Source organism: Tympanuchus pallidicinctus, unplaced genomic scaffold, assembly GCF_026119805.1.
Source record: "Tympanuchus pallidicinctus isolate F22 unplaced genomic scaffold, pur_lepc_1.0 scaffold22, whole genome shotgun sequence".
NCBI classification, from domain to species: Eukaryota; Metazoa; Chordata; class Aves; order Galliformes; family Phasianidae; genus Tympanuchus; species Tympanuchus pallidicinctus.
In genome coordinates, this window is record NW_026294739.1 from 20,207,591 (window position 1) to 20,228,766 (window position 21,176).

Consider the following 21,176-nt stretch of genomic DNA (forward strand, 5'->3'; position numbering starts at 1 on the left):
ATCCTATTGTTCTCCCCTTCTATCTATATCAGTGGGGTAATCTCTCTGTTCTGCACTTTTTTTTTTTTTTTTTTTTTCTTTTTGCCATGCATCCATTAGGGGGAAATCTTGCTTACAAAAGTTGAAGGAAAAAAGGGAAAGAGATAGAGAAAGACGGAAGGAAAGGAAGAAAGGAGGAAAGAAAGAGGGATGGAAGGAAGAAAAGGAAAGAAAGAATGAATGAATGAATGCAGGACATCATCTACATGCTATTTTGGACCAAACTTTCTCAACACAATGAAAGCATCAGGTATCTGTGTCTGCAGTTTCATTCTGACTCTTGTGGGAAAAGATTAATGTACTGATGGTGCTGTCCAGAATTCATATATTTTTGATAGCATTTGCAACAAATTCAATGGGCTGGAGATGGGTTGGAAAGCAAGAAAAATGATGCATAATGCTGTGAGTAAATCACATATCTAAATCCACCCACTGGGCTGAAATTGCAGTTGACTACAATACATTCAACAATTACTGTTGCTTAAAATCCAGGCAGTAATCTGAACATTTTTCTCTAAGTGTAACATTTACTTTTATACTGAGTACTGATCTGGAGTTGTGTTGCCTACCTTAAAAACTATAATGAGTTTCCACTGTACCCAGTTTTCCCTGTCTCTTCTGAACGGAACAGGATGATAGACATGTTTGTCAGTATTTTCTAAGGCAAGAAAATAGCAATAATGAAAACTGTCATTTTTCCTACTACAACAAATTCAAGGTTTCATAACATCAGTTCACAATAAAAAATAGATCTAGTACCCAAGCGTTAAAGCAAATAAGAACATGTTACATTGCTTTCAAAATTCTTCTCCCTACAAGCTATTGCCAATTAAAACTCGATATACTTGTTAATTTCAGAAAAGAGAGAAAATTGTTTCAAGATGCATTTTTGTGCACATACACATTTCTTCTCTTAGAAACTGGGTTTTAATTATTCCGAGTTTTATCACAATTTAGAGGTAAGATTGAGAGTCAGCTCTGTACGTCTTTGCAAATACCTTTTTTGAGACACAGCATCTGTTGCTGAAGCAATGCAGGTAATTTTTTCTCATCCACTGCAAGGCTTAATTTGTTTTCACGTTTCAAATCTCTCACACTATTTAAAATATCAGATGATCACATCGTTCACCTTGTAGCTAACAACTGGCCTTTCCACCCTTTGAGAGTGCAAAACTTCATTTATGTTCTTGCAAACAACAATTAATCTCTCCCAAACTTCTCAAAGATACTTCTGTACAAGTCATGCTGCTCACTGTGCTCTCATACACCGAGTATCTAAAAAAAAAAAAAAAAAAAAAAAAAAAGTAATAGGACCTTAGGACCTGACAATCTGATCATTAACACTTAATAGCTTTAAAATGTATTTGCCTTCCTACAGAGAATGTAAAAGTCTGTTCCTTAATGAACAACAAAGGAAGTGTAATGAAGGGACAAAAAAGGAAGGAGTTTTCAGAGACAGTTGGTATCTACTTTAGAGATCTACTCGATTCAATGTCTAATTGCTAATTCAGCATCTAATTGCTCAGCATCGCATTATGCGCTTGTCTGCAAGACACGGCAGTCAGTTCAAATGGCTTTCACAAGGGCTTCTTAATGGCCCAGTTCCCTTCCTCGCCTTCTCACTAAGTGTAATTATTACTGATGCCATCTGGAATATTGAACAGAGACGAGCAGCCTTCTACCACCTGCAAAACGTTCAGCTGCTCTCTGAACAGTCCCAGGACCTTCTCTCAGCTGCTGACACTGCTCTGGTGGGGAGGCAGCGAGGCCAGCATGCCAAATGCATCAGCTCCTTATTACCTGCCCAAGCCCATCTGAGCCAGAGCAGCCATTTAGTCCCTCTCTGGCATGATGTGGAAACTCCATCACCTCCATGACATGGTGCATGACCCACTGCTGCTCTTGAATGAAAGTTTAATCAGTACTATTTTCTCTCCATGATTGTGGGCAGAACATTATGTCCTCTTGAAAAATTGCAGTGTAAGATCCAGCTTTGCACTGGTCAGCCAATTTATATTATAAATTAGTTATGCTAAAACACTTTAAAACTTTAGGACAGCTCAGAGGGTTCTGGGTCTGTTTCAAGGAGAGTTATGCAACCCTCTACAAGCATAAAGCATTTTCAAGGTATGCACTATATCTTCCAAACATTAGAGAGCGTTTAAAAGTAGCACAAGCTATAAGAGCTGCAGGTAAAGTGAGGCAAAAAAAAAAAACAACAATGTTACAACTTGCTGAGCATCAGTATGTGTAGACATATCTGCTAGTCTCTGTGTAGCAATTTATGCTACAGCAGCCACAGCATAGAAACTGCTTTTGTATCCAATTTAAAAACATGAATGTTCCATCCTTACCCTAGAGCTTAAAGACAATTTACAGAAGTAGGGCACTATGAAGTATTGCTCCAATAAACTCTTGTTTTACTTCCCTTTTATAGCAAAAATTAGGGGAACACTGCAACTGCTGTCAAGTCTTAAAATATGCTTGCAATAAAATAAAAGCCATTGGGCTTCTTTAATTTCAATGGTTTTCTTCATTATTCAAAGGCCTCTTTAAATCTTCCATAGATTTTTATTTTTTTGTACAGCAGCACATAATCACCAAATAATCAAAATCTCTTGCTCGTGGAAGAAGGCACTTAATTTCTTCAAAAACTTGTATATCAGTTCCCTTGAATTGACAGAAGTTTGAATATAAAGCATGATTTTGGTAAAAGTCCCCTACAATGAAGGAAGAAACAACTTATATGTTCAATCGTTTCATCTGAAGCTCATTCTAGTGATTGGGAATTTGCTATTTGCTCAGACATGACTGATACATTCTGGTTCATAGAAAGCTAACATCTCTTTAATCACAAGAAAACCAATTTGTAATGAGCACAGATCCAGAGCACAATGAGTTAATGCAACCAAAACCAACCATTTCATGACTGTTGTCAGTGAATTAAGAGAAGCAACTAGATTTTCAATGATATGCAAATATTTTATTTTCCTTCTCTAGATTTAAAACAAACAAAAAATCCCAGAATTAAAGTGTTTTGCATAAAGAACAACTTTTTGATGTGCTTGCTTGAAGCAGTTGAAGGAATTAGCTACTGACAGAGAGAGAGAAATGAGGTAGCACTTGAAAAATAGATGGATTTTAGTAAAACATTTGACAATGTCTCATGAAATCCTAATTGAAAAATTAATTTTGGTCAGCTTTGCTGGAGACAACTGAATGTGGATTGAATACTGGCCAGATGGCAAATCTAAAAAGTTATGATAAAAAAACCCGTGTAACAAGGGGGTTGGAAATATCCAGTGGGGTAATACACGCTTTGGTAATGTGGGCTCAGTTTCTGTCTTCGATAGCAATCAAGAAAAAAGGTGTAAATAGGATCTTAATGAAATATGTTGTTATTTTCATTCTAGAGTCAATAAAGACAGTGAAATTAAAAGGAACTGATTAGGAACATGGATGGAATTTGGCCAAATAAAAAGATTCAGCAAAGGAATTAAAAAGGTTCTGCTGAAAAAGAAAAAGAAAAAAAATTACAAGTAAAGTGAATGCACTGCACAGGGTGAGAGATGTTTGATGTATATATCAGGAAATGCAGCATATTAAACTGCTGAATAATAGAAGAGATGGAAGTGGTACAGTTTAGGGCTCTTAAAAATCAGATTGAATGCCAGCTACTGAAATGCACAGTGTAATTATTCTTCTTTATTTCTTACATTGCTATGATATATCAGACCTAAAAAAAGACCAGTATCTTCTTCCAGAAGTTTCCTGTGCAAGTTGCATGTGTTTTAAAGCCTAGATCAGGAGTTGCAGAAATAGCATTGGTTAAATTGCTCTTAAAAATGAATACTCATTGTATCTTTGGATCACATAATTGTCTCTTTACTTTCACCACACTCTGCTTAACATTACAGTCTTTTATAAATCCAGTACTTATGTCAATATCTTAACAGTTTGTTGCCCAATTTAGAAGCTAATAAGGCTACAAGTTGGTAGGAAATAGGAATATTACTAGAAATAGCCCAAAGATTTGGTAGCAGAGTAATTTTTTTTTTAACCACAATTTGTCTTAGGTTACTCTATCTTCTGATAGAAAAATAATTTCCACGTTTGCTTTCTCTTCCCTGATCATATTCTTTTCTCAGTTCTTCAGTTTCTAAGGTTAGTGATAACACTGAAAATCATTAGCAGATGCAGGGCTTTTGCATAGGCCCATTCATTCACTTAGCAAAAAGGACAACTCAAAAACATTAAGCGAAGAAAATGTGGAGAGCTCTTTTTATTCCACACGACATTTTGTGGTAGAACAGTAGCTGTTTGTACTCAGCAGCTTCTGCCATTTTCCACTCTCTGTATTTTGGTCCTAATACTAAGGAAGTTTTTTTTTTTTTCTTTCATTATGAAAGGGGCAAATAAAATAAAAAAATAATAAAAAAAACCAACAACACAGATAAATATCTGTAACTTTAAGAAATGCAAATTCTTTCTTGGTGTAAATGATCACGAGTTCAATAATTTCAAACTCAGTATGGCATTCTACACCAGTGGAGGATCAATACTATGTCATATCTCAGTATTTGTTAATGTATAGAACTTCACTCCACTTATATTCCTTCTTATGTTGAGCAGCAGATTTAGGAAACGTTAATGTACAACTTGTAGACTTTAGACACCACTATGGTTGGCCATAAAATGCAATGAAAACTGGTTTTTAGTCACTTCTGACAGGAAGCCGTCTTAATTTGATGAAATCATTACCAAAAAATCAGAATAAAACAAATGGTGGATTAAAAAGTAAATACTAGTGAAGGCTTGCCTGGAGTAAATGTAAATAAAATTGTAATATAGACAAGCCTGGTTTGTACATTGGCAGAGTTATGTACCTAAGCCTAGAAGAGCAGTTTTATCATTCACTGCAGTCTCTGTGCTTGTAGTTTATCGTGAGGTAAATTCACATATTGCCTGAAATTAAACAGATTAAGGACTAATCTAATCAATCAACTCAAAATGGGAGGGGAAAAAAAGTATTAACACCAAACTGTGAAAAGTTCTGACACTCTTCAAAATGGAAACTCTGTATTTCTGCACACTTGTTTTACGCTTTTAAAGAGATGATGTTTTATTCCTTGCCAGAATTGTTCTTCTGTTCGGAAAACATTTATTCTGGTTCTTGTAACACAGTGAATTTAGAATTAATGTAGCTGGTTGGGTTGGAAAAAAACAACCTTGACTGTAACAGCCATCGTTTTATCAAACCAGAAATATCCTGTGTAAAAATGTAACGTGAACTAGGTTGACAGTTCTTGGAAATTAAGTTAGTTAATGATTACTATACAAACAGGTCAAGAATCAAAACTGCCACTGAAGTCTTATGGTATGTGGGTAAATTACGTTTACAATTTACAATACAGATAGGCAGAGCTATCTTAATGTGTATGGAACAACGAATCTAATTCCCATAGGTGAAATGCCATGGTCTCAGTGAGTTATTTTCAAAGGGTAATAATCAGAATGAGCAACACAAGTAGTCTATTTCAGTGAAGTAATGCATGGTTGACATCAGCAAAGTGCTCCTTAGGTGCAACGATGTTTAAAGTTATGTAAAGCAAGCTGTGTGTTCTTACATTCTGTAGAACTAAACAGAAATACCATCTCAAGAATCCCAGCCTGCTTTCTTCATGAGTTTGTCATTCTAAGAACCATTTCTCTGCTCAAGAACAAAGGGTAGCGATGAAGACCAAGCAGCACAGCATTACAATTAGAAAACAAGTTGGGAGGAGCTGAAAGACCCACATTGATCTGTGCACCCCTATCTTTGAGAAGTCTTACAATCATCATTCCTCCTGCCATCTGTTAATTGTTAACCAAATTAGCTAACATAAGGCTGGTGTGACTGTGCCTGCTTCTACTGCAAACATACCTTTGTAGTTTGCAATAAATGATGATTATGTTTTGCTCAGTGGATTCTTGAGCATTATAGCAACCTGCTCTTTCACTGGTATGAGTGTGTGAGCCTGCCTTCGTATCAGCAGCTAAAATCTCACTGTGAGAGGTAAAGGTTTTGGCAAAGTGGGAAATGCACAGATGGGTGATCAAAGTCAAGCAGCAGTGTGTTTCCTTAAGGTGTTTGCCAAAGTGTTATTAATTAAGTACATTATTTACATTTAAAAAGTTGCTTATCTTGTGAGTTATGTGAAGTTCCTGGCCCCTGAACCATCTGCTTATCTGACAACAGGCCAGGTGAAGCAGCACTTGTGGATATAAGGAGCTTGGCTACTTAGCAACCCCTGATCGGTCTTCTGTGAAAAAAGAAAGGAGCAGCAAGGGAGGAAGTCAGCTCTGGAGGTTGGTCTTTTCTGCTTCTCTTTAAAGTTAAGAAATAATGAAGTGGGAGAGGTGGAAGTTTGATCAGACAGGGAGGTTCGAGTAAAGGAAGAAATGCCACTCCCTCCCCCCTTATTTCTTTGCCAATTGGTCAGAAAGACTGATTTTGCAGTGGGCAGATTGGGAAGCTGTGCCAGTGGGGGTTTGGTCCTCACCTCAGAGCATGGGAGCTCACTGCAGCCCCTCCCACAGTGACCCCATGCATAGGTCCAGACCAGCTGAAGGGTACATGAGATGGCACCAATCCTGCAAATGCACTACGTCGCTTTGTGAAATCAACTGCCTTACACCTAAAGTCAGGAAGAGCTGCACATACCTTGCCCTATGCTTCAAGCTCTTCAAAGGCAACGGGCAAAAGATTTTAAGTTGGAAACTGGGAATCTTCTGCTGTAGAAACAGCTAAGTAACAGCCAATAGCTTAAAGTGGTACTTTTGTGGTCCTTTCCACATATTCTTCAACAGTGGAAATGCAAAATGTTCTCAAGGAGAATGAAGAGGCTGTTAATTGCATGGCATTACCTCACCTGAGTAGTTTTGCAGTATTTCTGAATACAGCTGATTTTGGACAACCAAAGAAAGGATGCATAGATACCTCCATGTCACATTGAGGGTACACTGCATGACTTTGTGATGCATACAGGTACATGGAAAGAAAGATGCCTTTCTAAAGTAGCTTGAGCCCAGATTTGGTCATCCCCCTGGGAATGGGTCTGGTGTAGGAGGGAGGGAGACATTTCCTAAATTTATCACAGCCCAAGAAATAAAGATCAACCTTAAAACTGTTCTGGAGTATTGGAGTGAGAATTAGTGTTAGAACGAGTAAACCAAATGAGAGGAAAACTATTCACTAGTATGGAAAGAAAACATATGTACTCCTTTCTCTTTAAGGTGCTAGTGGGATATCAAGGCAGAATTAAAGTGTTTTTGGTGTCAGTTGCTTACATCTCTCAGTTCCCTCTGGAAATTTTCCAATCATCAAAAATCCAGCCATAAGAAATGGGCTTTCACCGCAGTTTGCAGCTATTTCTCTCTAACTGATAATGATGTCAGGCAACCTTTGTGCAGCATAAGAAGCAGAGCAAACACTCCTCAGCTGATTTCTTGCTACTCTTATGTCATATAACAGTTGGCATTAAGGCTGGGACTTCAAATGTGTTTTTCTTTGTGCTACAGTTATGCCATGAGACAGCAAACCCCATAACCTGAAGTTTACCAAGATAGGGCCTTTGCAGGTTGCTGTGCTGGGAAAGCTCCTCCAGTGATGGCAAGCTGCTCAGAGCTCATCCTTAGCCACAGCTCATCCAGACGCTACCAATACCCCAAAGCTCTCACAAATTACAGTGATTAATGTAACGTAATGTAATGCCTGATACTTCACAGCTTGAAGCTGACTTCCAAGGAGTGCCTGTTCCTTCTTCTTCACCACTCATAAGCTCTGCTCTCACCTTTTCCCTCTTCCCTCATCTTTCTCCCAGATGACTCTGATTTTTTGGTGCACTTCTCCATAAAGAAACAACAAAAGATGGACTTCAGGTTTAGCTGTGGCAAAGTGAGGTTAATCACCGATTAATGCAGTGCTGAGGTCGGTGCCATAAGTAATGAGGCTGATTAACACTCAGGATCCTGCAGCACTGCTTAGGTTTATCTTTGCTTTTTTCCTTCTGGGATTAATCTCATTTTATACATTTGGTCAGATAGCATTTGGATCTCAGGTATATTAGATTGGTCTGTCAGACAGCTCCAGGCTCCTTGGGCTCCCCATCTTTCAAATCTTTGCATAAACACCTCTTCAGTTGTATAGTAACAAGTACTTTTAAACTAGCATACTTGTAGTGAGAAAAAGCAGCAAATCTCTACATATCTATGAATTCTAAGAAACAGTATTTCTGGGCTTTTTTTTTTTTTTTTTTTTTCTTCCCCTCTGTGTGCTTCTTTTTCTCTGGCAGAAGTTGGACTGCAGCTTCATTTCTGTGCTTTTCAAGTGACTGATTTCTCCCCTGAAAATCCTTTCAGTCATTGTGGAATTAAACAGAAGAGATTTCTGAACAGAAAAAAAGCACAGAAAACCATCTCCAAACCAAAGAATTTTGCTCTCTATCAAGCAGAGGGGATATTTGGTACAACACTGCAGTGGGACAGAGATCAGGTGTGTGGCATGAGAGTTTGGATATCAGTTTCTCCTGCCTCATTTCCATATAAAGATGGGGTATAGCAGACTGTTTGGTGATGGAGCTGTAATGCAAGTATAGCACAAATTAGATTTTGGTGCTGCAGGTCCAATCCAGGTAATTCCAGCCCTGCTTGGCAACACCTGTCCTGCTTTTATTTCTTTTGCTCCCTGTTCCTGGAGTTCCTCCCATGCAAGAAATAACCTCTTATTTCTCTCACCAGAGTCATAAAACTGCAAAGAGTTATAAAAGAGCTGCAAAGTTAAATGTTAGGAGGAAATTCTTTATTCAGAGAGTGGTGAGGCCCTGGCACAGGCTGTCCAGAGATCTGTGGGTGCCCCATCCCTGGAGGTACTCAAGACCAGGTTGGATGGGCAACCGTGGGTTGGGTGGCAATCTTCCCTACAGTGGGTGGGTGGAACTGGATGGATAAGGGCCCTTAACTTTTAGGAAGGAATAGCCCTCCCAACTCAAGCCATTCTGGGATGAAAATAGATGGGGCTGCTCAGTCCAGAGGAAAGACCAGTCATCAGGGGCCGCATGCAAAAGAAAAGGAAGGAAGAATGACTTTGTGCAGTGCAGTGGCCCTATGTTTCCCTGTAGAGTAATGACTTTTCAAGAAGTTGGGGGTGGATTTTGTGTTTTGTTTGTGTGTGTGTGTTTTGGTCATTTTATGTGTTTGTGATTTCTTTGTAGTTTCTATGAATAGTTTGGGTTTTTTTCCATTGGTAACATCTTAGTCCATTGCTCTAGATATGTTGCTCTCCATCAGCCTGGCTTCATTGAAGCTAGGTGTAGTTTTAGAATGGTGATAGACTGTAGCTGAAATTAAAACCCATACTTTTTCTTTCAAGTCTGTTATTCTGCAATGCCAGAAACACTGTGGAGTCGCCTTCTTGTCAAATAAGAATATAATAACACTGCAATACACAGCTGACTGTTGCTGATGGCTTTGAGAGCTGCAATACTAAGTTATGATACTGAGCAGCCAAGGAAATGTGGTAGAGAAGTTAGAAAGCAAAACTTACATCTCAGAGAGCTTGCCAGTATTTCTGCGTCTGCGTTCATCTCAAACTATTCTGTGAGTTTATTTTGTTTTGTAATGTCAAATCAAAACAAGTCATGCATTCAAGGACAAACAGTAACATTCAGTAGCTCTAGCTAGTTTAGCATAGGTTTGATGGAATAGTTATACAGAAAGAGGGCATGTAATATGAAAGATTGATGTACTTTCCAGTAATACTGCATACATTAATGAATTTTCTCTGTCAAGAAAGATGCTGTTCAGTAGGGTCATAGTAGATAATTGTAGTGGAAATGCTAAGTAGTGATTAAACACCTGGCAGGAAGGCAGGGCCAACACAGAGGAGCTTAGGTGTATGCAGTGCAATGAACCTGAATGACCAGCAGAGCTGGAGCTGGTGTCCACTCCTTCCCAGACCTCATTTAAGGGTTGGTAGTGGAAACAAGGGTATCCTTCTGGAGATCCCTGCTACCTGAGGCCTTCCAAAGGTAAGCAGCTTGTTTCCTTTGTGCTCACAGCTGTTGCATTTGAGCAAATCCCTACTTGCTGCAGCCTGGGACCATGCTGCTCTGCTATCATTGCTCCATTTTCCATTGTGTTACAACAATCCTTGTTCGGGTGATGAGAATAAAGTAAATGCTTACTATCTCCCCAAAAACAGATAGGTTAAATTAGGTTGGCTTACCTAGAAAAAATAATGTGTCTTAAGCAGGTGTTTGTCTCTTTGAAATTCCATTATGAATAAATATCCAGGAGTTGAAAGAGTAATATAGGAGGAAGTGATAACACATGTAAGTAAACTTATTTACCTATAGTCTGGAATTGGATGCAAAAGTTCTAATGACAAATGACTGAGATTGTCAGATGTTTCCATTACCATCAGAATGGGCAAGAAATAACAAGATTACACTTATTCAGATAATTAGTGAAATAATATGTAATGATTTCTGATAAATTCAGATGCCTGGACATGGTGAGCAGGAAGTCCTGAGGATTCTAAGGATTTAAAAAAAATGTGTTCAGGAGGAAAATAAAATAAATAAATAGGCAAAAGATATCAGCCTGCTCCAGCAAATGTGTGCTTTTGAATTACTGTGGTTAGTAGGCCTTGTAGCTTGACTAAACAGTGTTCTTAACAGATGAGTAACACTGAAGAATCTAAGGCAATGGTGTTGCCAAATTTCTAACAAAATAAACCATTGTCTTCAGTATTGCCTTCATCAGTTTATTTATATTTTTATTATAAATAGAAAGTAAAAGGAGATACTGAAAAATATAGCTTTTTTTGTCAACGTAGATATGATGAAAATTTTAGACATGCCAATCAATACCAATTAAGATCATGGATATCATCTGAATTTCTGTCTAGGTGTAAATCAAATATTGACTTCCAGAGTTCCTCTGTGGGAAATGTCAAGGCTTCACAACTGCTATCTCACATTGTGAATTAAAGGCAAATGCTATATGCTTTGAATGTGCTCTGCACAACTTGAAGTAAAATGCAATGATTTACTCTGTTCTCAAAAGAGCAAATGTTCTGTATAAGCTGGGAAACCTTCCAATCGCATTTTTGGAACAAGAAGATATTTCTAGGAGGCCTACAGCATAAGGTACATGAAAATATTACATATTCATATTAATCAATACACATTGGCATAAGAGAATTGATTTTTTTATATCATTGCTTCATCAACTGACTACAGAACTGAAATGTTCAACATTTTCTGCCAGTTCCTTCTTCCATGATGCCTAAATATGTAATGCATCATAAAGCCAACTATTTTTGCAGAACTGAAGTTAACCAATTTATATTGTATATTGTAAGTATTCCTTGTTTTTAGTCTGTTTATCTTGATAGATGTGCTTTGGATAATTGAGTCAGTGTTCTCTAGTTGGTGTGACCATATCAGTTCTTCAGCTTTTGAGATGCTGTAGAGTTGAAAGGCCCGTGTTGCTTTGGCTGGTCAGAAATGAAGCAGTACTGGGAGTAAAACTGCTTTTAAATGTGTAAAACACATTTTAAAGCTCCTGTTGTCTAGAAGACATTCCTGCTATGTTACTAGTGAATGTTTTCCTTGTTTTCTATCATGTGAGTGAAAATTCAAAATTGAGGAAACGTGGAACAACAGCAAATTTTGTATTGGATTTATCCTCTTAATAGCAGCCACCTGCAACATGCTAGCTATTTCTGGCTGCTTTTGAGGAATAAGCAAACATTTTTATTGAGTTGTTTAGGTTTCTGTTTTGGGAGTGAAGCAGCCATCACTGAATTAATATCTGTGGTTATTGGTTCATGAGTCTTCATCTACCATTTTTCCTAATTGGTTATATTTACTGGAAAATGAACTGTATCCCATTTGTTTGCAGATTTAAAGTCTGCCTAAATCTGTAGTATGACTCTAATCTCTCAGAGTTTATTTGCAGTTTAAAGGTGATTGTTGTGGCTTCTTTTCCATGATAAATATCATTCATTAGATGAAGTAGCAATGCATTGTCCTCAGCTGCAGCATGGACTGCATTTTTTTCAGTATAAAAGGGAAAAATACAAGCTGTATCTCCTTTACACTGCTTCAGACTCGCTGAATGGTTTAAAAGAAAATTGTCTTTGTTCTAATTTATGAGCAATCAAAAATAACACTGAATCTTGCATTGGGACATCTCTACCAAAGAGCAACCACATTGAGATTAAGCTTTGTCTTTTTGTGCTGTGATAGACTTGCAGGTGCTATTACCACCAGTTAAAGCAGACAGGCTCATGGGCAGGATGTAAAGCAAGCAAATACAAGCACTTATTGCCATAGAGGAGCTCAGAAGATTTGCTGAGTAGGCTGGTACCACTTTTTACATTACTCCTGGGATTGAAACTGGCAAAAATCAGTCCCAGCAGCAAGCTTTGGGGCACTCGATATTAACCTCTCTGCATGTCAAGAATTAGCACTTCTTTCTTCTCCTTTGTCTTCTCTATCTCACGAGCGGTTTTTAATCCATGGCAGAAATTTACTTTTTACTCTCTAGTTATCAAATTTCCATAGCTGGCTGTGGCCATGGGTTGTGTCATAAGCCGCCTACAAGTACCACTGAGTGATCTCCCTTGGTCTTTTTATTCTCTATTAACTTTTTCTTTTTATCAGCTTTATATGGCAAGACAGTTAACCTTTCAAATCTTTGGGGATTTTTACCTGCTACTTAATTTTCTGAATATTCTGTAGTTTTATATTGATGTTTATCAGTCCATCTAAAATACTGACGTCAGTGAAGTAGTAGTTCCTTCTCAGGTAACTTAGGAAATTTGATAACCTCTACAGCTGTCCAGCTGTTCAACATCTGCCCTTTCTGAGCATGAATGCATCAATATACATCCACATCAATACCAAATGGATGGAGAGAAGCAGGCTATAGCATTGTTACTGTGATTACAGCAGAAATTGTGTTGGATCCGTTGGAGAAGTTTTAGAAGAGAAAGCAACCTCATCATCTACAAATAACTTGTGATCCAAAAGCCAAGACAGTACCAATTCTGAACTGAAAGATGGAGTTGTATCATGTGTGAGAGCAATGCCTGCCCTGTTGTGCTACTACCATTCACTGAGTATGAAAGAAGAGGTGGTGGTGTTGCATAGGAAACAGTGATACAGCCTCTTTCACATCATCAGTAGCTACACAGCTTCTTAGATTAGTGCTATAAGCATAAAACTTAATGCTTTTTCCATGGGGGGGGGAGGAGCAGCATATTTATGTGGGATGTTCTTTTCTATTGTAAGCACTACTGCTGGTTTTTGAAATAACTTTGAGACACAGAAAAGGTCTGTGGATGTAGGGGGGAGTGCAATACTGGAAGTAAGCCACAGCGATGAACATGAAGGGGTGGTTTGTTGGAAGCTGCACTGAGCATAACATCAATTCGCAGCTCAGCTTTGCAGTGTTTGCATCCTAAGCCTGTGCAGATGGGTTATTTATTTTCATACCTGAATTTCATGGCCAGCAAACACTGCCAGTGGTTTACAAAGCGAACCGAAGTCCTATGAAAAAAAGCTGAGCTGTAAAATCAAGAGGAAAATGAGTCTGAGGGATGAGTTTATTTCTGGTTTTTGAGGATTTGAGGGTCTTTCCAGGCAAATAACAGCTGTTGGATGAGAGCAGCAGCAGAGCTCTGTAGTGATGCACAGTGCTTAAGGGCAACAGCACAACCTGGTGGTTTATGGTTATCCTGATTCATCAGATCAGGCATCTGCGTAGGAAAATCCAGGACTTTCCCTTCCCTGGAAGCCACCTTGGTGTCTGTTCAGAATTGAGACTGTTTCTCATTGGTTCGTTTGTAAGATGCTGTTTTACCTGAGGTTATCAGAATAAATAAGCAGGACGAGACTGCAAGAGGATGTACAAAAGGATAAATGAATAGCTCTCTTCCTGTCCAACTTCTATGAATCTGAAACTGCAAGGCACAGTTCTGGCCAACTACTTTGTGTGATTTTTGTGCTGGATGTGTCTAAATTTTTGTTCCAAGATAATAGCTGGATGCTTATTGCTAGAAAGAATAAGTTTGCAATATGCACTCTGCAAAACAATGTGACAAAAATAGTGCATGTGCAGGAAAAATAAAAGTTTGGCTTATTGGCTTTTTCTGCTCCAGTGGAATTAAAATAAATGATATGTTAACATAATCGGAATATTCAAACACAATAATGCATATCTTCTTTCCTTTATATCTCCAGGATGTATGATGTTGGTCAGGTGGTTCCTCTTGATGCCGCAGTGAAATGGGATGGGTAGCAAAGGTGCTCAGACAGAATTTGCGAGTATTGTTGGTTCCATTACCTATTTTGCTTGATTTTGAAGAGCAGGCTGTGTCGTGTCAGGAGTGGAACTGGCACTGGTGTAGTTGTTGAACAGAATTCCTGAATCTAGAAAGGCAGCGCCAGTCCAATGCTGGGGCTGAAACTGAGAGCAGATTCTTCTTTGGGCACTTGATAGAAAAAAATCCTTTTTATTTTATTTTATTGTTATTTATTTATTTATTTATTTTCCTAAGAGAGGTTTACTGAGGCATTGAAAAGCTGAAATGCTTTTGGCTAAGAAGTAATGTTATTTTTTTGTGCAATGAGGATTCCTACAGGGTGGTCATCACTAATAAATGCTTGTGTTTCTCATTACTCTGTCTTTATACTGGAGTTCTGAATACAGCTGAGTTATAGTCTTGGTCTGAGTAAGAGCTCTAGTCTGTATGGTAGTATGCTTAATGCAATTAAGCTTGCTTGCATTTGAGTTCATATTTAAGTTTTATTTATTTTAGTGCAATTAAAAGTACATGAAATGTGAAGAGTGCCGGAATTTATGAAAATACTTATTGTTCTGTTTTAACATTTACCTCTACAATAAAGGATGCATAAGAGAGGGTCTGTGTTACTTTCATAGAGCCACTTGTGTAGCAATTTCATAGTATGAATCCAGTGTGCTGCCGTATGTGTCCACCACATTTTGTTCTTATTGCTCCAAAATTGGTATCAAATGACTTATGTCAGCTTAAATTTGGAGGGCAACTACATAAGCACAAACTTTGGCTGATTTACATGTCTGTGATGATTGTAAAAGTGTTTGCTTCCTAAATTGAAGCAATGCAGGCAGTCTGCCAAGAAAATGAGCTGTAATATTTTCTGTTACGTTTTTGAAGAGCGGGTTGTAACACTTAGTCACTAACCTGAGGATAGATGGGTGCTTAAATTCAGATTGTTTCACATGCAGTGGTTCTGCAGAGTCTCAGGTTTGGGATTTCAGGTTTTTTTCCTTTGAGGGAAATAGACTTACAGAATCACAGAATGGCCCAGGTTGGAAAAGACCTCAAGGATCACGAATCTCCAACCACCCTGCCACATGCAGGGCCACCAACCTCCACAGTTAATGCTAGACCAGCTGCCCAGGGCTCCATCCAACCTGGCCATGAACACCTCCAGAGATGGAGCACTCATAACCTCTCTGGGCAGCTGTTCCAGCACCTCACCACTCTCTCTGTAAAGAACTTCCCCCTGACATCCAAACTAAATCTTCCCTCCCTCAACTTAAAAATCATTTCTCCTTGTCCTGCTACTAAATAGCATTATGTGTGTTGGCCTACTAATTGTATAGGGCACTGTTGCAGATGTGGGTAACACCTGTTGGCATCATACCTCTATGGAGTTGTCAGTGTGGTGTATCCATACCCATGACTCAGTGATTCAGGAGCACCTAAAGCATGCATTGTCAGGATGCAGTGCATCCCATTGAAAGTCATTAATAGCTACACTCTGTGCAATGACATGATGCAATATAACAGCTGGCCCACAGAGAAACTCGAGGGATCCTGTCCAAGTCAGATATGCTGATAGCTGTGGCATGTACTGGCAGACTGCGTAGGGACGTTGCCAATGTCCTGCCCACCAGTGGCACTGCAGTAATGCCAGGCATATAGAATGGAGTGCTCACAGCCCATACTGACATTCTGTCCTGTGTGTCTTGCCAAAGATTTATATTAAATGAGTGAAGGTGAGCCCTGATCAGGCCTGTTTCACATGCCTTTGAGGCACTGTGGGGACAACAGGAGCTGGCAGTCAGAACTTGAGTTCCAAATACGAGCCACTTGTCCTCAGTCTATCTCTTGTGGGTGCTGCTATTGAGATGCCACCTCCTGCCAAAAGCTCCTGACTTCATTCTCCTATGAAGAAAGGTTGAGCGAACTGGGCTTGTTTAACTTGGAGAAGAAAAGGCTCCAAGGAGACCTCATTGTGGCCTTCCAGTACTTGAGTGGAGCGTATAAACAGGAAGGGGAATGGCTGCTTATAAGGGTGGATAGTGATAGGACAAGGGGGAATGGTTTTAAACTGAGACAGGGAAGGTTTAGGTTAGATATTGGAAGGAAGTTTTTCCCACAGAGACTGGTGAACAGGCTTTGGAACAACTGGAACAGGTTGCCCCATCCCTGGAGGCATTCAAGGCCAGGTGGATGTGGCACTGAGCAGCCTGGTCTGGTGGTTGGTGACCTGCACATAGGAGGGGATTGGAACAAGATGATCTTTGAGGTCCTTTTCAACCCAGGCCATTCTATGATTTGTTTTTCACTGACCCTATCTCAGGCAAACACCTCTCTCTTTCAATGGATGGGAAAGTGCTTCCTATAAATACTTCACAAAACTTTGTTGCCTTACCTGTAGATTTAGGCTGCGTATACTAACAAATGATAGTCTGTGCATGCCTCATCTTTCTGCTTCCACCAGATGCCACTTTAATTAGATTTAAAGCTTTTTTTTTCACTTGGACCCCTCTCACCTGATGTTTACTCATCCCACTACAATCACAATCAAAATTACACCGACGATGTGAAAGCCTAGCACTGCTTTGTGACAGAAGGATTTGTTCTGTATACATTAACAATAAAATTCCCCATAGTTAATTCAGAGAGGCCAGGCTAAAGGTCTGCATCTTGCACAATTTTTGACAACATTGAGAGCAGCTGACTTAAAAATGGGGATATGAATAAAAGGAGGAGAAGAGACAAGGCAGCAAAGGAGAGTTAGCAAATTGCCCTTCACTTTTCATGTGGTTAAATCCTAATCACCAACAAATGCCCTTTCATTGGAGAGGACAGCTCATGTTTGATTTAAGGACAAGAGTGCTTAATCAGGAAACACCACAGGCTTCTGCATTTCTTTGTGCGACATGCCGAATGTTAGGTTGTTTTCATCAGCTGCTGACAGGATATTTTGCATGAACATGAAAGTTAAAATCACTCAAGTGCTTTCACTGAGCAACTCTCAGCCACTGTGCTTTGTTGCTCTAGTGTCTCTGGGAAATGCACTGATGTTCTATTAAAGTGTGTCCCTGCAGGATAGGTAATGCTTGAGGCGCTGAAAGGCAAAGCTTGTTAAACCTGAGCAGTGGTGATGCCTGCCTGCAGGTTGTGGTTTTTGTTTTTGTTCAACAAGTGGGTTGCTGCTTTGGCAAAAATGCGGGCTTGTGGTTTGGTGCCACGATACTCCATCTGTGCCTTGTGAATCTTCTTCCAGACTGAATCCTCACTACAACCTTTATTATGATTAATTACTGTGCATGGAGATTCCCAGCTGTGGTTGTAACTGCAACAACAGGCTCTGGCAGCTCCTGGGCAGACTGCTCTAAGGGCTGTCCTTCCTCATGGGACATCCACCAGCTGAGGAGCCCTTGAGGAGCTGGCAGGGAATTCTTTTGATCATTGCTTTTGGCGAACTTTTAGAAAATGCAGCCTTTGAATCCCAAGGGAGGATTTCTATTTACCCTGGAAAAATGGAGATGTTGCTTTCATTCAAGATTGCCCTCAAAAATATCTTTGAGTTTCACTAATATATTGAATATCTCTCTTAAACCGAAGTCTTTAAACAAAACCGTGAGGGATGATGTTTTAATGCCCTGTGTGTCTTGATGAAATTCAGCCTTCCTTATGATTTGGGCGCATCTTTTAATTCCCTGGTATTTCTGGTCTGGTAAGGAAAACAGAAAGTCCTTTAGGTTGCAGGCTCTCTCTGTGCGGTTTGTACTGAACCTGCCTTCAGGCAGAAACAAGAGAATGAGCAGAGCATCATAATGTTCCTGTTGCTGCTCAATGTCTCTGAGCTGAGTCTGCCTGCAGTGCCGCGTTCTGCCTGTGTGTGCTGAGCTCTTCTTTTCCTCATCAACCTGCTCCAGCCTGAGCTGAGGGAAATTACATGTACAGATTGGTTATGATGTTGAAATCCTACTGCGTGATACATAGGAATGGTCTGTGGAAAGTCAGTGTTGTTCTGGCTTTGTTAGTGCAAGCAAACATGAGAGAGGGTAAAGAGAAGTTTATCAGTTCATCCATCAGGAAACTGGCACAGAGCAATCATGAATGGAATATACGTAAGGAACTAATGAAGTTGGCTAATGAATGAGTAGCTCATGCAAAGTATTGTTTTGTAATAGTTGAATGTGATCAGTGTTTCAAGAACTCTGTTGGATTCAAAATTCTCCTGCAAGCATGTATTCAGCATCAAATAGTATTGCATTTAAGTTAATGTTGCCTACTTAACATATAGACATGTAGCAGAAGCTGTGGGAGTGTACTGTGCTTTGCCACGATGCCACCTGCTCTGATGACTGTTTTTCAAGCAGATGGTACAGTGATGAATTACCCAATATTCACAAATCGTAGCATCTTCCTGAAAAATTTGCACAGATGTTTATAATGAGTTTCATGATTACACAGCACTTGCACATCCACAGAGCAAAGGGGCCTTCTGTTCAAAAGTCACTCAGCCTGAGAATTTTGCTTTTTTGACAGGACTATAGCAGCACTCAGCAGTGCCTGAGTTCCCATAAGCATAATAATCTTTGGGCATGGCCCTATGGCAAGAAGTCAGTGTGCCTAAGCGCTTTGGGCAATGGGGTAACAAAATAAGTGCAACCTCTTCTAGGGTCATCTGTTTTTCATGGGGTTGTATTTCTTTCACGAATCACGTAGGCAAAGAGATCAAATCCTCTGTGAATTACAGAAAGTAAGGGAAAAATAACTGGAATATTTCAGAGTTTTGATCTAGGTGATCGTAGCAAGGAAAAATATAACATGTGGGCTGATGCCAGCGACCATCAGCAACACCTTCCTCCTCCTTGAGCAGAATTATTGGATAGGTGTAGCCTGACTGCTAATGACATGGGTTGCAGAAATCTCCTCTCCAATGCGCTTTGGACATATGGAGAGCAGCAACAGGGCATTGGTGAATCTGAAGTTTTACCTCACCTAAACTATTTCTACTGTAATCTGTAGCTGCAATACATCCAGCTGCCGTGAGCCTCTTACTGAAAAGTAGACAAGGGCACACTGAACTTGTTTCCATTGTAATTTCCCACCACGGGTCCCACCGGGTCCTGGTGTGAGCCTCAGTTCTTTCAATGTGTTGGATGAAATTGAATCTGAAATCAGCAATGACTTAAGCTAAGCCTTTGAACAGCTCTATGGCTTTTTCATTAGAGAAACACATCTTTGACACCAAAACTGAAAGATGGAAAATTGTATTAGTGATGAGGTCTAAAACAAAGTGTGAGGATTGGGAATTGGGAAGTTTTCACCTTCCCTATTCAAGATTAGATTGAAACTTTCTAGATATTCACAGATAAAGGATGGGTTGTTACTGACTAAACTTCTTACCATCCGTGGTAGGCAATTTTGGTTTTTCAGAACTGCCCAGGTGTTGCTTGGGCATTTCTGCTTTTGGTTCATCGGATAGCTAATGACTTTAGCTGACGAATATATTATCATAAGACAACAAATAAGAAGTTTTTGTGTGTGTCAGATTACCTTATTAAGCTCACACAAAATTTCAGCTCTTTGCTGATGCTTCAGCCTAGCCTGTTTACTTGCATACTAAACATTGAGTCTATAATACTGTCATGCAAGACATGTTGTGCATACATTAATCATTCTTTACTTTCTTTATTGAATCTAATCCTTATATGAAACAAAATAATGGGTTATGTAAGAATACCATAGGAGATTAAGAGTAAATGAACATTCAAAAGAAATAATAACAGTAATGCCTCTGTTTTTCAACTGGATGTATTTCCTCATTGGCTCAGATTTCTCCAAGAGTTTTATAAAAATGCAGGCCATAATTGTGCTAATAAAGAGGAAATTATACCAACCTATAATTAGAGTAATAAGAAGAAAGCTGAAGTAGATTATAATTGAACCAATAAGAGGAAAATATAATCATGTTTAATGGCTTATATGGATGTTATTGTCTTCTGTATATTTAATAAATTGGTATCCATTTTCATGATATGTACCCAAGACATCTTTCCTGATGTTATCAAATTTCCTTTCAGATCAGTTGGCTCTCATGACTGTTAATAGAAATGTTGTTGGGAATTTCTGCTGGTCACAAACAACATCTGAGGTTGCCTGGGCAGAGCAGACCTATTCTGTGTTTGTCACAGTCCAGAAAGGCTCATCAAGGGTTAGGGTGATGGCATTTCAGAACGTTAGAAATCAGTAGAATAGCAGTTGTCTCTGTAAATGAATTGTATAGGAGATCAACATATGGAAGGTCCTAATCTCCCCAGCAAAAGCTTTTTGTTGAGACAATCCCCTGCTGCTCACAGAAGCCCTGCTGTAACACTTAGATTTCAATCACTCATCACAGATGTCCCAAGCTCTGCTTCATTGCTCTTTTGGTTCTGGCAAACACCTATTCCCCCAGCTCTAGTGTGTGTTGCCGTGTTGTTGGCTTACCCATCTTCACCCTGTAAGCTCCTCTGGAATTAGGCTTCTTCAGATAACCAGCATAAAGGCAGAACTTCATGTGGGTTTGGAGACAGCTGCAATCACCCCTAGTAACACGCAACCTCAACAGGCTTCTTCAGTGTGTCAGTGTTTCACATCAACATATACACAGAGTTGTGCAGCACCTAATCAGGTGATGTTCCATCTCAGAGTCATTGTGTATGGACAACTACTGTGCAGAGATGCTTTGCAAGCACAGTAAACTCGATTTAAAAACAAAGGTTTATATCTTCATATGCGCAGTCATGTAATATGA

General features: G+C 39.3%; 1 protein-coding gene across 7 annotated transcripts in view; it reads left to right on the forward strand.

Moving 5' to 3' along the window:
- BCHE (butyrylcholinesterase) overlaps positions 1 to 21,176 on the forward strand; it is an 88,722-nt gene that overhangs the window by 32,327 nt on the left and 35,219 nt on the right. For 3 of the 7 annotated variants that reach the window (XM_052686131.1, XM_052686134.1, XM_052686132.1), the window contains exon 1: positions 8,770 to 8,959. The exons of 1 other annotated variant lie outside the window; for it this stretch is intronic. In XM_052686131.1, the coding sequence (XP_052542091.1) occupies positions 8,785 to 8,959 (175 nt within the window). In that variant the 5' untranslated portion in view covers positions 8,770 to 8,784. Of the gene's footprint in view, positions 1 to 5,968; positions 6,095 to 6,277; positions 6,388 to 7,041; positions 7,067 to 8,769; positions 8,960 to 21,176 lie in introns of those variants that run through there. 3 more of the 7 variants (XM_052686137.1, XM_052686138.1, XM_052686135.1) reach the window with 3 other exon arrangements.